This window comes from Spodoptera frugiperda, chromosome 13, assembly GCF_023101765.2.
Source record: "Spodoptera frugiperda isolate SF20-4 chromosome 13, AGI-APGP_CSIRO_Sfru_2.0, whole genome shotgun sequence".
Classification (NCBI taxonomy): Eukaryota; Metazoa; Arthropoda; class Insecta; order Lepidoptera; family Noctuidae; genus Spodoptera; species Spodoptera frugiperda.
The window spans coordinates 8,733,068-8,749,857 of NC_064224.1; the positions used below are offsets into that span (position 1 = coordinate 8,733,068).

General features: G+C 34.9%; 2 protein-coding genes across 4 annotated transcripts in view; one reads left to right on the forward strand and one right to left on the reverse strand.

Annotated features, from left to right (window-relative positions):
• Positions 1-377: 377 nt before the first annotated feature.
• On the forward strand, positions 378-11,217 carry LOC118270346 (zinc finger protein on ecdysone puffs). 3 transcript variants are annotated; one of them, XM_035585908.2, is made up of 11 exons: positions 378-545; positions 937-1,247; positions 1,654-1,817; positions 2,566-2,836; positions 3,162-3,429; positions 4,298-4,437; positions 5,050-5,201; positions 5,725-5,893; positions 7,665-7,785; positions 8,373-8,504; positions 8,762-11,217. In XM_035585908.2, exons 2-11 carry the CDS (start codon positions 945-947, stop codon positions 8,941-8,943), a joined length of 1,902 nt encoding a protein of 633 aa, XP_035441801.2. In that variant the 5' UTR covers positions 378-545; positions 937-944; the 3' UTR covers positions 8,944-11,217. The 3 variants fall into 3 exon arrangements, with proteins under 3 accessions (XP_035441801.2, XP_035441802.2, XP_050553880.1); XM_035585909.2 differs by having other exon boundaries at positions 2,581-2,836; XM_050697923.1 differs by lacking the exon at positions 1,654-1,817 and having other exon boundaries at positions 413-545.
• A 1,849-nt stretch (positions 11,218-13,066) lies between these two features.
• Positions 13,067-16,790, reverse strand: part of LOC118270427 (large neutral amino acids transporter small subunit 1) — a 50,447-nt gene continuing 46,723 nt past the window's right edge. The window contains exon 13 of the mRNA XM_035586009.2: positions 13,067-16,700. Coding sequence (XP_035441902.1) covers positions 16,698-16,700 — 3 coding nt within the window. The 3' untranslated portion in view covers positions 13,067-16,697. The remainder of the gene's footprint in view (positions 16,701-16,790) is intronic.

Consider the following 16,790-nt stretch of genomic DNA (forward strand, 5'->3'; position numbering starts at 1 on the left):
TAATAAAATTATCCATCAAGAAATACTCTTATAGTTTAAACTTTAAGTAATTGAACTTATAATAGTGAGTCATTATGGTATCTCATTAGCATTAGAACCTTCGATTAGACCTAATCACCAAATTATTCAAGTACTCATTGGTAATACAAACAAGTAACTTTAAATCAACACTTTATTAGGGTCTCAGTAAGTTTATTCCCAGTTTATCAGTCAAACCGTTAACATTGCGCCGAGCGGCAGTAGAAAAACACCTATGCCTTTGCTTATGGTATAAAATCAATACAGAGCTCACTAACGCCATACTTGATAGCCAGACGGCATAGTGCTAAAAAACCATTGATCCGTTTGATCTCCGTGAGAGGCGGGGGCGGGGAGCGGTCGCGTCGCGTTGAGTGAGTCAGCGGCCATCTTTGTCACATTTGACGTTTACGGCGGCGATCGGCTTGGTGTCTTGTCTCCGTGTTTGCGATAAAATTTTATTTTACTCCAATAAATAGTTTGTGTTGGTGAAATATATTTGCGGAGATAATTTCTGCGTTTCCTTTGTAAGTATTAATCGATATATAGGTTTTCTAAGTCGTATTCTGCGATATTCTGTGTCCTATCCAATACAGACAATGTTAGGAAAATCAATTATGAAAAAGCTACGTAAGCAGCGTTTTTCGTGTTGTTTTTGCTATTTCTATCTATCTATGTAAATAATGTTGTATATCAATTTTATTGCATTTATTTATAGTTTATTTTGATACAAACTGCAGTATTTCTGTAAAATAGTAATATTGAAAAAATATAATAAACGGGGTCCGTTAGTTTGGGCTCATTGCTGCCGGCCGGCGACGTTCTACTTTCTAGTAAGTTTAAATTAAATACCACGCGAAGTAATGTGTAGTTATGCCTATAAAATCGGATGTTATCTAGCTATATTTTTTGGTCTAGATTACAAGATGGCGAATCGTAGACCGCAAAGCAACGGTGGGCGTCGCATGGATTTTCAACGCAATGATCGCGGGAAGAACTTCGGGCGCAGCGGAGTGTCGCCGTGGCAGGGCAGTGGCCCTGGCGGCGGCATGCCCAACCTGCTCCCTTTGTCGGGGGGCTCCACTGAGGCCACTCTGGCTCTAGCCAACAACATCATCAATCTGCTACAACCTCGTCAGAACCCTGTCCCCTCACTCCTCGACATGCCTATCAGACGTGATTTCGGACCCAACATGGGTCGGTATGATCGTGGTTATGGACCTACCAGGGTAAGTACCATCTTCTAAAAAAGGTTTGGAAAGATATACCGCGGTAGGACTTGAGTAAAAACTATATTGTACAGTTTCAAAGACCTATGCATCATCCAAATTTCTTTGATGTCTGGTATTATAAATACTCTGTCACATCTGAAAATGCTAGATCTTATGCAAACTTTTCCTGCTTTAATGTTTTAATTATCAAGTACCTAATTCTTCCATTATTTTCATGCATGAAAAAATATAATTTACTGAGACCTCTTTATTGGATCCCAGAATCTTCAGTTATAGAGCAAATAATTTCATAATCACATTTTAATGACAAATCTGAAGTATTTCAAATTTCAGCATCTCTTCATGGCTCGTAGAGCCTGGCAGACTTCTTACTAACACACATGTTCTGATCAATTCCCTTTAGATGGGCAATCAAGGTAATTTCCGGCGTACGGGAACTTACAATCGCTCCGGTGAGCGTGTCAACAACAATCGTAAACCATATAGGCCCAATGATGGGCAAAGGCAACAAAACAAGAGTTCCCCGAAAAAGGAGGCCGATTCAAAGGCTAAACCTGTTAAGGAGAGGTAAGGAACCCTGAATGTTTCCTTCCGGTGGTGACACCGAATTTCTTGTGCCCCTGCTGGCGCCGAGCCTCACTGCAATAAGTCTCTGTTAACACTTTACGTTCACCGGCCTCTGAACTTTAGCCGAATTGGCATTACATTAGTTTCTGCCTCATTTGAGGTGCAAATATATTTCTGTGACAAATCTCGAAAGTTTTGTTTTTATATTCTGTGAAAAATTGTCTTCACCATAGGCAGGTATACCTAGATATCTGTCTATATGTATGTTGGCTTGTTATTGGAATTTCATAACCCTGGGTGCACTGCCCTGTACTGGTTTGTGCACCTATTTTTATCTACTGTTTAATGCTACCTCCTATGGATTGTAATGGATTGATAAACATTAGCCATGTGTCACATTGGTAAGTGTGTAATAATAACATTGACTTTACTAATAAACAGAGAAACGTCATTTGAAAACTTACATCATCTTTAACTAAAGGAAAAGAAGATTAAATCCATACGGAGCAAGACAATATTTATGGAAATGGACATGAAAACATCACATTAGCTGTAATCTTTAGAACTTAGTCAAGATATTATATAGTTGTCTTCAATACAGATACTGAACACAACACAACTCGCCTCGCCTCCTTTTTAGTGTATTGCTAATTTATTATCTTAATAAAAGTGTGCTACAACCTGCATAGATTTTGTCCCATAAATGGGTGGAACTTAATTTCTATACAATATGCCCTTTATTTACCAGCAAACCATCCCGCAGTGAAAACGAAGAGAAGAATGATGCTGCCTCAACTGAGCAAGATAAGGAAAAGGCTGAGGACACCAAGAAGGAGGCTCCGAAGACCAGATATGATGACATTAACCCTCAGCTACTGAAGTGTCACATCTGTAACAAGAGCATGTGGGATGGCAGGTCCTTTGAAAACCATCTCAGTGGACGAGCTCATGCTATCATGATGACGAAGACTGCGGAGAGCTATGCGCTCACTGCTGACACCATGCGTCAGGAGTTTAAGGTAATTTTTATAATATTCTAACAACACTTACGTCACAAATAAATGCGTGAATCTAAGTCTTTAAACTGACATGTTTACTAACACTAACATAAGAACTTAAAGACGGGATATTCAGTTCATCCACGATCGAGGCGCTTGCAATAGTGCTGAAATATCGGAAACTCATAGACATAAATAAACATGATAAATATCTCGTCTTAAGTTCTAATATAAGTGTGTGCCATTTTATTAATGGTTTCGATTAGATTGTCTTAAGAAACACAATATATGTACCAATGTGTTGTATATGAAATTAAAAACATTCCTTTCACTTCCATTAAAACAGATCCGCGAGATGAAACGCACCCGCAAAGCCGGGCAGCAGCCGGCCCGCGACTTCTACTGCGCGATGTGTGACATGTACGCGGCCGACGGAGCCATACACCGCACCACCGTCGGACATCGCAAGCTGAAGAAGTACCTGCACCCCACCTGCACATCCTGCCACAAGGAGATGCCTACCAGGATCGAGCTTGATGAGCACCGCCTCACTGCCGAGCATTTGAGGAATATGCAAGACAAGCAGGAGATTATTACCAAGCCTAAGCCTGAAGGTGAGTTGCAAACTATTGTGTTAGGTTCTTTGTTTCTTGTTCTTGAGATAGCAAATCATGTTTTCTTTTTCGATTGAGGGTTTAAAAGGGAAAATGTCTTGGTTAGTCACACTCGCACATTGAACATAATAATATTTTAACCCGTCGTGTGCTGGAACGCAGATCCACACAAGACACAATGTATTTTCTATTGTTGTGTTATATTATATACTAGCGGACCCGACAGACGTTGTCCTGTCTACACGTTAATTTGAAAATTTTTAACTTTTTTAATAAGCTAAAACATTCTGGACCTTTTTGATGAAAATTATTATTCAAATGTTATGACAATATCTAACGTCATTAATATTTGACACTGCGATGGTAGCGCCGTCCGTCGGATCCGATGTAAAACATTCCAAAATCAACAACTACTAATAAATTAAAAATTAATTAAAAAAACATTGTCTAGCGGACAAAATTGTGAATCTAAACCATTCTCAGATCCTCTTGAACACACACAAAAAGTTTCATCAAAATCCGTCTAGTCGTTTAAGAGGAGTTTAGTGACATACACACGTACAGAAGAATTATATATATAAAGACTAGCATACGAAAGGTTAATCAATTTTGTTTCTTTGAAAAACAGGATTTTGTGTGTGTTTTTCTACTTCAATGAGTTTCCGATATTTCGACACTGTTGCAAGCGCTATGATCACGGATGAAAATAATGAAAATAAAAATAAAAAATGCTATCAACATCAAATAAAGTTACGCCGCGTCTGTTAATGTGTTAATAATCTCTTAATCTAGTCATTTTTTAAGTCCCAAGTCAATACTTTGTATTGTTTTAATAACTCTACTATAAAATATATTATTTCTGCTGTAGTAATGGTGATCTCGACCCTGAACATGGAGCAGCTGTACCTGCGCGAGGACAGGCAGCGTCGGCGCCGCAACGACGACAAGAACGGAACCGACAAGGATGGGGAGGATGCTGAAGCCAAGGATGGAGAGGGAGAGAACCAGGTTTGTAAAGATAAATAGCTACAAATCGTTTATTCGTTCATGGATGTCCAAATCGACGCTTAAAAGGAAATAGGGTATAAGCGACATTTTGGTCAAAAATGAGTTTAATATGGATAATGGATGGATCCTACACAAATTTTTCCGCTCTTTCGAATGCGCTTACTCTCGTGGCTCTACGATGACATTTTTGGCGTTTATAACCTAGCAAAAAAAAAACATTTTTCCTAGTATTCGTACGACGACCGACGAGTTTAAACGACTCTCCTGAACATTTCATTTTTTAATTACCTTTACAAAGGAAATTGTGACATTCATACAATCAGAGCTAGGTACTTATCTATAGTAACAAATACCATTCGTGATCTATAAATTACTGCTACTTAAACTGCCACATAGGTTACCGGTGAATGGTGTAAGCCGACGATTTGCTTTCAACAGTTCTCTGAACAGGCAGTTTAATTTGTAAACACATATTTTAGACATTTATCGCATGATGGTTGAAAGAATAATAAGTGCCTTCTACATTTCATAATGAATGAAGTCATTTAGTCATACTACCAATACCATTCAAAAGTATAGTTTATATATTTTAATGTTGTATTCTTCACACAGGATGAAGCTAAGAATGAGGGTGAAGGTGAGGCCAAACCCGAGGGTGATGCGGAGGAGAAAAAATCCAAACTGGACAATGATAAGACCATCTTGGACTACAAGGAGGGAGACGATCTCACTGGAGCCACACAGGATATGTTCCCGGCTTACAGGTAGGTGGAGAGAGTTTACTGAAGTTCATTTCAACAAACACCTTTTTTTTAAGGGGGAAAATCATCCAATGACTTCTCCCGCCTTGGGCGAGGTGAGAGGGAGTGTTAGACTCTTACTGACTAAAACCCACCCCGTTCCTACTCCTGCTTTTCGAGCCGGAGCCCCGGTAAACCCGCTAGGTAGTCCGCAGCTCTGGTTAACAAACACCTTAGGAAAACATAACAAAAGCCTGATTGTCCTGCCTCAGTGATATTGAGATTCCAATTTGAGCAAGTTGTTCTTTTTTTTAAGAATTCATTTACGATTTTCTCTGTAGTTTCTGTAGTAGTAAGCATGTACTAAAGTTTGTTCCTAGTACATGCAGTGTATAGTGTAGTATGTATAGTGCAGGCTATCTAGTCAATATTACACTCATAATTAGGCAGAAAAATTGGTTTCAATTCGTGTATTCCTCTACTTACTTACAAATGATATTATAATTTTATGTAATGTCTTATTTAAAACATATTTTCTCGCCAACAGCACTGAGCGTGGTGTAGGCGGTTCATTCCTGTCCGAGTTCCGCTGCATACAGTGCAGTCTCTGCCGCAAGCTGCTGGATACTGATGAGACCGCGCAGGTACATCTCCGCACCTGGAGGCACCATCAACTCTTCACCAGGCTTCTGGCTGAGAAGAGCGGCACCCAACTGGTAAGTGGAACTGAACTTATGGAATACTAGCTACTTCCGCGCGGTTTTACCCGCCCTTCTTGGCTCCTAATGGTCATAGCATGATGTTTTATAGCCTATAGCCTTCCTCGATAAATGCACTATTCAACACAGAATTATTCAAATCGGACCAGTAGTTCTGGAGATTAACGCGTTCAAACAAAAAAAAAATCAAACAAACCCTTCAGCTTTATAATAGTAGTATAGAAGTATAGATTTGAGGATGGCAATCAGCGCCGCCCATGGACACTTGCAACACTAGAGGACATACAAAAGCATTGGGACTTTTAGGCATTAAGAGTTAGGTATTGTGCCTCTGGTAACCTCACTCATATGACGAAACACAATGCATGAGTTGTTTCACATCAGTTTTCTATATCATTTACTAACAATCATGCAAAGACTCGATAACAATGCATATTTTCATACTAGTATCAAGTTATTGATTTGTTACGCATTATGCTAATATTATTTTTATATCATCTAGCCATACCCGTACCCGATAGCCGGAACATCGGTATGGATAAACAAACAGAGTGCATGGTATTATTATATGTTGGTAGGACCCCCATTTGTTGATTTAATGTGACCGATAACATACCTTATAATATTACTTTTAATAAACTGATAAGCAAAATATATTGTTAACTGACTGGTGAAAATCGCCTTGTGGATCGTATCGCAAATAGATTCACTAGGGTGCAACATTTGTAATATTTTAATATTGACTTTGACACTCAAAAGTAGGAACTTTTGAACTTCAGGAAAAAGAAGGTGCCTGGTCTAGAATTGAATTAAATGATGTCGACTTTAGGTTGCTACTTTGACAACAGAGTGATTTCATAAATTTTACTATCTGTAATTTTCCCTTGTGTATGGCAGAAAACCACCCTTTTTGGGAGCCCAAAATAAAGAAAAATGGGATTTAACATTTTATAGTTTCAACTCCTAAAGGAATGTTTTGTATAATTATTTTACATTATTTTACGTTTATCGGTTCCATAAGTCAAACAAATTACTTCCAAAGACATCGTAATTCGTCTTTAAAAATGTTTACGTATTATTTGTGTTTAGGTATCCCTTCCTAATTGTGTAGGCATGTATGTGGAGATGTATTATGTTGGAGAGAACAAATCTATTCAATGTTGTGGCCAATCTAAGTCCTTCATCTTCTAAACTGTTGGATGGAAACAGCATGATATCATTAGAACTTGTGACGGAATATTTATACCATGTCTATGAGTTTCCGATATTTCGGCACTGTTGCAAGCGCCATGATTTCTCGATGTTCGTGGAATCTCTTCTTTTCTTATATTGTCTCCGATGCAAGACATCTCAAATATTTTCAAGACATTGAAAGTTAAATGTTTTAATGTCCTATCTTGGTCATGTCTATGTGTGAATGTAATGAATAATGGATGACTGTTCACGCATGATAACTGTCTTTTCAAGACTCGTTATAATTATCGTGAGACATACTAAATTAATTATTATGTTATTAGCTTACTCATGTAACTGTTCATGAATATGAGCCTCTAGCATGGCTTGAAACTAGTCGAGTTCTTCGTCGAACAGTAACGTGTGTAAGCCGATAACATAATAATTACCTTCAATTCTCGTGGAACAACAGTTATTTACATGTTTTTCAAGTGTTTTTTTTTTATTATAATTTCTTACAATGTTTAAATGTTTAGTTTAATATGGCTTATTATTATATGTGATTATGCTTATAACATGAACATTTTGTCAACAGGGAAATGAGACATCCAATAACAAGAGGTCGTTGGACACCGATGAGAATTCTGATGCCAAGCGTCGCAAGGTTGATGATGAAGCCGAGCAGAACGGCCATGATCATGATGAAGAAAACAAGGGTATGATTCCTTTTATCAATAATTCTTACTACTGCTAACATAGACTTGACTTTATATCATACTAACTTCTGCTGCATCTTCGCCTGTGGGTTCAAAAGTGGACCATATGTTATTCCAGACCATATGAAGTTTGGAACAGATGTAGATCTGATCCCTTCAGTCAGTTTTACGTGATGAAGTAACAAACAAACGTACAAACTTTCGCATTTTATAATATTAGTAGGATTGTTTTAAAAATTATACATTTTTATTAATTTACTCGAAAGTCTTGTTCTTATAAATGTTACCATGCAAATAGAGATTGAAAACTTGATCTAATTCTCATGCAATCTAATTATAAATTCACAGAGGTAGATAGGCTGTTCCAAACTTTATCTCGATCCCTTCAGCCCGTTTACAATTATAAACTTACGTCTGCTAACTATACTCCCAACATTATTATTATACTACTTTAGCATGTTAACTGCCACACTCACCGGTGACTGGAGTTAACGGGGACTTGCCTTCAACAGTTTTCTGATGGCAGTCAAAGGCTAAGCTATAGCACCATATTCTATCTTTACATTAACATGTTATAAATATTGTAGATGAGGAAGTCCTGGACTCGGCTGCAGAGGACTCCATCCTGAACAAGGATGATGGTGAGGGTGGGGACGGTGGCGAGGACATGGAGAACTGGGAGCAGACCGTCGATGAGATCTTGGAGGATGAGACTACTGGTAAATAAAAACAAATTATAAGTCCCCTTTAGAAGTGTTACAGTGAATTTGTAATTACAACCGTTAGTCTGATTAAAATTTTCAAAATTGAGTGTGTTGTATGTACTAGGTGAACCTCATATGGGGCTTGTAACATAACTGTTGGAAAGTGTTACTTAAAATGCAAACTGCAAACCATGCCCCAACTTTTCAAAAACAATGGAATTACAGTACCACATCATTTGCTCAATTTTCTAATCTATTTTCCATATTTCTAGCCCCAGTAAAAGAAGAGAAGCCAGCACCTGAGCCACCAAAGCAGGAGGAACCAGTGAAGCCGGAGCCGGAGAAGCCAAAGACTCCGCCACCAGTAGTCCAGGCCGCCGCCGTCGTCGAGAGGCCCCGGGGCTCCCCGCGTGGACGCGGCCGTGGCCGAGGAAGGGGCCGTGGTCGGTATTAGGCGCCTACACGACAATTAACTCGTCACAAAATCTATTTGGGATGTTTCCACACACAAAAGTGATTAGAAATCGTCAATTGCTCGGCATAAGCTCTGAATGAGCAGTTATATATTATTTTTTAGGTCAAAAACAGCTGGGCTAAGCTTTTCTTTATATTTGTGTAATGTGTATGCTAGTTCATACAAAATGAATGTGACGTCATAAAGTACGATGTCGTACAAAATCTATATTGAATTGTCTTTTTTTGCATTCTAAAAATGTGTCGTATGGCTGGAAACATCCCTATTTATTATTTAAAACAATAAATTCTATGAGAAAACACTACTTTGTCAATGTCTTTAATTTTGAGACCTGACTGATATTTTTTTGTAAATTTTAGATTATAGGCCTGTTCCACAGCATCTGATTGGTTTGAAACAGGCTTCTATAATCTAAATTATAACCATCATCTATCAATGTTGTGCATAGTTGATTTATTTAGCTATTTTTCTATGTCATAGGGCAAACATAATATATTTATGTAACTGAATACTTAAACATAATGTAAGTTTTATATTTATCAATAGTGTAACCTAAATACACGATCTTTTTATGTTATATTCATAAACTTGAATCACCTAATGACGCAACGTTCTGCGTGAGCGATCTAGACGCTTACAAGATCATAATGGCTTGATATTTTTGCGCGAACTGGACGCGGTGCTATCACGTTTTTGTTTATAATGTTGGAAACAAAACTAAACGATTCAAATGCACTTAAAACCTAGCTGCCGCGCTACACCGCATCGAGTTCAATTCGCGTGTCATCGCACTGCTTTTCATTCGGTTCTAGATCGCTTACCCAAGAATATCGCGTCTATCATGTCATTTAGATATTCTCGTTCAAGCAATTGAATTGTTCATTTAACCACATTCCTTTGCTTAAACATGCTACTTAAAAATAGTACAACTAAAATAATTATATTTTTGCCAAAACAACAATTTTGTAGTGTCAATTACTATTTTTGTAACACCAGAGATTCTTAATGTGCATAAATATTTCTGATTACTCATAAGATAATGGTTCTCATCGTTATTTGAATATGACATAAAAAGATATGTTCTTCCAAATAGAAAATAGAAGTATATTTAATCAGATTTTGTGTGTACCTTTGTAGTAAAGTAAAAAGACAGATTTCCTGACAGCTGTTTGTATTAGTGAGTTGATTGTGCAATTTAAAAAGTAATATGTATGTGTCCTTACACTAAAGTGTATTATTTACTTTTATTTTTATACAAATCTTACTATAGTATCTATGTATAGGCTGGAATTCGACCTAAAAATACATGATGTATATTTTCCAAACAGGTTGATAACGAAGTTTTTGCATTTGATAATAAACTTCTGCATAAATTATAATTTCAATAGAATTTATTTATAACTACTTCTATAGAAAGAAGTTTGCATAGGACTGATTTATTATAAAGTATAAAAAAGATAAAAAATTATATAAGTTATCCAGCAGTTTAGTTATTAAAGGAATGTTTACTTAAAGCCCATTAAAATAAGGTCAATATTTCCTAAGACATTATTTTGATTTCTTACCACTTAGATATTTGCTGTAAATGTTGTAAGCAGCAGGTCTTAACCAAAATATGTTTAAAAAGTCAAGTAATCATAAAAATATGGTATATTTTGCTTACTCTAGCGTTCTAATAATAATTTAGAACTGATTATCTCTGCTCATTTGTAATCCATTGCTTAAAATTAGTGCACAATAAAAAAAAATACCTAATAATTAATACATGTTTAGCGCATTAGGTCAAACTTTTGTAATCAAGACTCGATTCTTAGTATCTCCAAATTATTTCAGTTTAAGTATTTATAGTTATAGCACTTTAGACATCTAGTGTAGGCTTGCATTTTCTACTATTAGAAAATAATAAAATATCTGTGACTTCCGCTTAATATTAGGTCTTCTCAAATTGAGTACTACTCGTATCTTCGTACCACTTATATGGTATTATTTGGTGTATATTCTGGGTAAAATACCCGTAAAAACTAAACGGTGTGATCTTCACGATATATGGTCCAAAGCACAGTTAAGTGCACTGTACAATCATATTGAAAATTTCATAATCTGAGTCTGTCTTGTATAATCTCCATGTGCTTTAGTTGTGCTATGGGCCCTAATATACTTCTCGTGTACTTCTATATAAGTCTCTAATGTCTGAGATTCCCTTTTTCTATTATGTAATGTGATTATTCAAATAAAATAAATCAATAAAATGTCTGCCTGGTGTTTTGATTTTTGTAAACAGTAAAATGGGGTGAATAGGGACATAAAAGAGTGGGTGAGTAGATAGTATGAAGAATTTCCCTGTACCTATTCACCCCTCTTCTGTCCCTATTCACCCCATTTTACGATACTTTCGCTTCTAAATCAGTACTTGTTTTTCACCAACAGTTACAAGTTGATTAGTCAATTCTCTGTGCTTCTATCACGACTTTTCTAAAAAACGTAAATTAATACCTACTTCTGGATTACTAAGATCCCATAGGTATAGATCGGTGGAAGCCAAAAATGTCCATGACATGGAGCATAGCACATCTGGTGGAAAAGCATCCTTAACCCAACTTATGCTGAAGCACTGATCAGTGTGAGACACAAAGTGTATTCAATTGTTGTCTCATATACTCGCAGACGAAAGGTTAAACTTACAATTATTATGCTCTTTGATTTTAACTGAAGGTATGAGATGGACCTATGATTTAACTGAACAGTTAAATCTACCGAACATATATGTATATCCTAAAGCGCTCTTAAATCATAGGTAACATAATACAGCTCTGCCCATATATGTAATATGTAAGTGCCTATATAAGAACTTGTGATTCATACAAGGAATTATTCTATGCACTGTAACTACTTTTAGAATGGACCATGTTAATATTTTAACGCATAGTAAGTGCAATGACGTAGATGTGGCACTACTTGCTACAACTATTCATGTGAGTTGATAATACATTTTTTAAAGAGAAATAGTAAATGAAACAAACAACATGTAATGTAACTTATTTATTAAATTAACCTTATATTTAACTGTCGTAAAAGATCACATTTGATCACTAAAAATAATATAATAGTGTGTATTGCGCTACACATATAACTTTACTTCTTTTTCTTCAACGATCTCACACATCTTACTTGACTTCTACTTTCTACCTCTCATCAATTTTAACATTAGTTTGGTGTCGTTAATCTGTGTCTTTTGGCGTTTCTTCTTTTTCTCAACTGGTTTCACTTTAGGTTTGGGTGCGTTCTTCACCTCGTTGTCTTTCTCATTTTCCACTTTCTTTGGAGGTTTTAGAATCGCTTTCTTAGCTGTTACATTCTTCACAAGTGTATTATCACCTTTCGTCACTGCTTCCTTGAATAAAACCTCTTTTTGAAACGTAACCTTCTTTTCAGCATTTATTTTCTTCTTCAAGATTTTATTCGACACATTCGGACTTGTCGCTACAATTTTCTGACTCTTGGCGACTTTGTTTAACGCTTTGAATTTATTTTTGCCGAATTTAACCATTTTTATTTATATTTTACTAGAAAAATACCACAATAATACGACGAAACAACACAACACAACGAAAACAATGTGACATTGACATTTGACAAATGACAATGTGACTCTGACTTTGACGTTAGTGGTATGCGTTTAGTTATCAGCATAAGCAAGCTCATACAAAAATAGATGGCCTTGGTGTTATTGATAGCAGCACACTTGAGGGCTTAGAAAAAAATTCTTAATAATTCAGCTTTAAAGCTGGACCTGCTTCGTACTTTTTTATAGGGGTACAATCACCTAATGACTTCTCCAGCCAGCCAGCGAGGCGAAAGGGAGTGTCTCTGACTCTAACGGACTCTTATGGTCTAAAAACTACCACGTTCCTACTCTTACTTATCAAACCGGAGCCCCCGTAACCCGCTGGGCAGTTTGTAAAAATTACTGCCGTTCCGTAACTGTTTCGCACTAAGTTTGCCATTAATGTACCTTAATGATAATAATCCACCAATGTGTGTGTGTGTGTGTGTGTTATTTAATTATAATAATTAACATTTGATCGAGTCAATGAAACAACAATCACTTTCTTCAATAATTTATTATTGTCATATCGTCTCTTTAAGACATTGCGCTTAACAGAAACATCGACACATATAACATTGATATACAAATACATGATTACTCTACGACAAACGTATTTAAATCTAAACATATAAATATTACAAAAGGAATGAGCAAAATAAATGCATTGAAAATTGCATCAACATTTCTGTACTTAATTCGAGCGCAATATTTCCTTACCACTTAAATAAAACTAAAAAATGTTGCTATTGCATAAAAATGGTACGTATATTATACGTTTTAGAGATTCTGCTCGTTAGGACTGTTATTTACTTTAAATTAAACGTTCAAGTCAAGATCCTTTTCCATTGCTTTCCTCAAAAGCAGCAATCAAAAGTTTATACAAAAGTACTAAAATTACTGCATTATATTATCATTTAAATTGGCCTAGAAGTCTGTGTGAACTACTGTGATCAACAATTTGGTAACTTTTTATACATTTTGTTGCTTATTTGGAGCTAGTCAGGTACTAAGACCGGTTACAAAGGCAGTCAACATAATTATTATATTTGTTTACAAAACTTTACATCTTTTACACCTAATCCGATATCTAGAGACCCTATGTACAATGGTTTATTGTTGGTAAATAAATAAAACTTGTAATTTTAAATCAAGAAAGAAAAAGCAAGATGAAATGCAATTTATTTTTACAAAGATACACGATGACAAGCTATGGATGTGTCACCTCTGAAATTGATAGAAACTACCAAAAATCAATATTAATTTACTTCATAATGAATGAACCATTGTACGGCAGAGTAAATAATAATTATTATAACATACATTCTAAAATGGCTACTACACTTTATTGCGGCAGTAGCAGCTAGCAACTCGCATTGGAATGTTTTGAGTATGTTCCAAACTTTCATATTTACACAATTAAAAATACAAATTAACATCTAGACGAAGCCATGAATATTATAATTAACAATTATGTGTATTACAACATCAAATATTATGCCAACAATTCACACTACAGACAATCCAACCACAAAAATATTTTGATTATATAACGAAAAATAGTTTAGTCACGAAATATCGCGTGCAATGATTTATTTTATAAATTGATTTTCACTTAATTTTTACATACATACACATGCATATTATAATACATTCTACTTTTAAAGTCAAGCTATGATACTTGTATATGTTTTTTAATTCTTCTTTTACTAGTAACTTATGCAAAACATCCAAAAATATAAAACCTAAAATTATTTCTACGAAAATCAAATTATATAAATGATTCTTTGGGAATGGCAACACTTTGTCCTTAGTTTAGCACAGCCATACTGACAAAATCAAAGTGGTTTACAAAAAAATACTTATTTTTGTAATATAAATGTACCAACTGATTGTTTTTCTTAAAGAGTAAAAGCTATCGGCTAATAATGATGGCCATATTTTTATATTTTGGATGACATTTCCCAAATACTAACTTTGTACAAAAGTAAGTTTGTAACTATTGATTGATAACTTTCAAACAATCAGATGGCACATCTTTACAATTATTTTTAATTTTTATATAGACTATCAAATGAAAGTTACAGCGGTAAAAAAATATAATTAACTAAACGCTAATAGCTTACACAACGCGAGGTGATTAATAACGCGCCCATTTTCCTTTAATTAAACATAGCTAGCTGTATTTAACTTAAAAATCAGATCCAAAAATTGGAAATAAAACATTGATTTCAAGCCGAAATACTAGATTTTAGATACATTATGTTGAAACAATATTGATTGACTATTGCTTATAAATTTATAATTATATTTTCTACAGTACAAGATATTTGAACAAGATATAGGCATATAAAAGCTACTACTAACATCATTTAATAATAGACTATGTATTGTCCATTTCAAATACGTTTTTTAGTAGGTAAAAGTGTTTATGAATTTTGTGGTCCCCAGCAAAAACTAAACGTGTGTTGGTAGTAATTATACCTAATAGATTTTTATTATGGTCACACTAACGTCTTGGGGTAAAAGTTAGGTAAAGGTAAAACGGGGTGAATTGAATTAGAGGGGTGGATAGATACAGAAGAGGGGTGAGTAAAAGTTAGGAAAATGTTCTAACATCTTTTCACCCCATTCCTGTATCTATTCACCCCTTGATTCTATTCTCCTCGTTTTAAAGTAGGTATTAAGTTTTAATGAAAATGTTTACATTTTTGATTTTTTTACCGTTTAAACGCTTATTGAATCAGATCTATTTTCAATCTTAATTTTTCAATGTGATTCTGAATAATTCGATTACTACCATTACGAACTAAAATGGCTAAAAAATACAAATTATAGCGTGCACGGGAGATATAACCAAATCCATTCATATATTTATTAAAACATAATTTTCATTAAAAAATTATAAGAAACCTAAACTAGCATTTTAGTCTACGATGAGTGCACATTCCTGTATTCTTTTGCTATTAAAATAGTATAATTGTATGGGGGCACGGCAGTGACTCCGCCAAGTCGAGTACATTATACGCATAGACATAATTAATTGAGTTGCAGCTAAATATGACTGATATAAAATCGAAGCACAATAGACTTATCATGCGTAAAGCATTACTTTTATAGCAAATAAAGATGAAATAATGTCAGTGACTTTGTCTATTCTTTGATGTTTATGCAAATTCTCCCACAAACGCTCAGAGTTCCCAAATTCTCCTTTTTCATATAAAAATGATTAGTTATACACATCATTATAATATATCAAGCTTATGTTTTACTACTCATTTTCATCTAAACCATTAGCTGCCAATATAGTGAAATAATTTCATTCGTTCCTATAATAAAAATTGGTATAATGACAGTTTTTTTATGTCAAACAATAATTGTAATTATTAAACCACGATTCGAGTTATGAAAGAGACTATAAACACATACAGACAATGTAGTATATATTTTATACATATACACATAATTCTTGTAATTAAAATTGATACTGCAAAGAAATCATCACGGTCTACATCAAAGTGTATTATTAATACGAGTTTGCTTTACGTTGAACGAAAATGAAACGAAAGCGCGGTCGGTGCTCTGATTGGCTAATGCGAATAAACCAACCAATCAGTGCGCCGAACACGCTTTTTTCGTTTCGTTTTCGTTCAACGTATAGCAAACCTAGTAATTTTTACCAATATGACTTATAACACACATTTTATAATAACTTCACATCTTGTAATTGAGTACATTAATTAGTTATTCATAACATACAACAATTCAATCGTTCACATTTGCGATTAAACGCCAATTAATGCGAGAATTAATCGCAAGTGTGTAACTTCGGTTAATATTATACACATTACATATAAATAGATATTTTAATATAACAGCATTATTTTCATATAAAATGTAAATGTACGCTTGCCTGTTTTACCATTGAAGTAAAAATAATTATTTTCTAGAGGCTCGGTAGTGCACTGCCAAGTCGAAGCAAAGCTGTCGCAATTGTTGTTTTTATTTTAATTCTATAAATGAGGTTGAATGTTGCAAATGTTTTCTTGTACTCTTTTGGTAAAACAGACAAGTAGTTGCCTTACCGATGGTCGGATATGTTGTCGAAAGCTGACGTAGTTGAACGCGTTCACTGGAAAATAATTATAAAATGTTATTGTTAGTTACAAAACTTTAAAATATTAACTTGAGTCTATAGTAAATAAGTAATCTATGGTGTTTT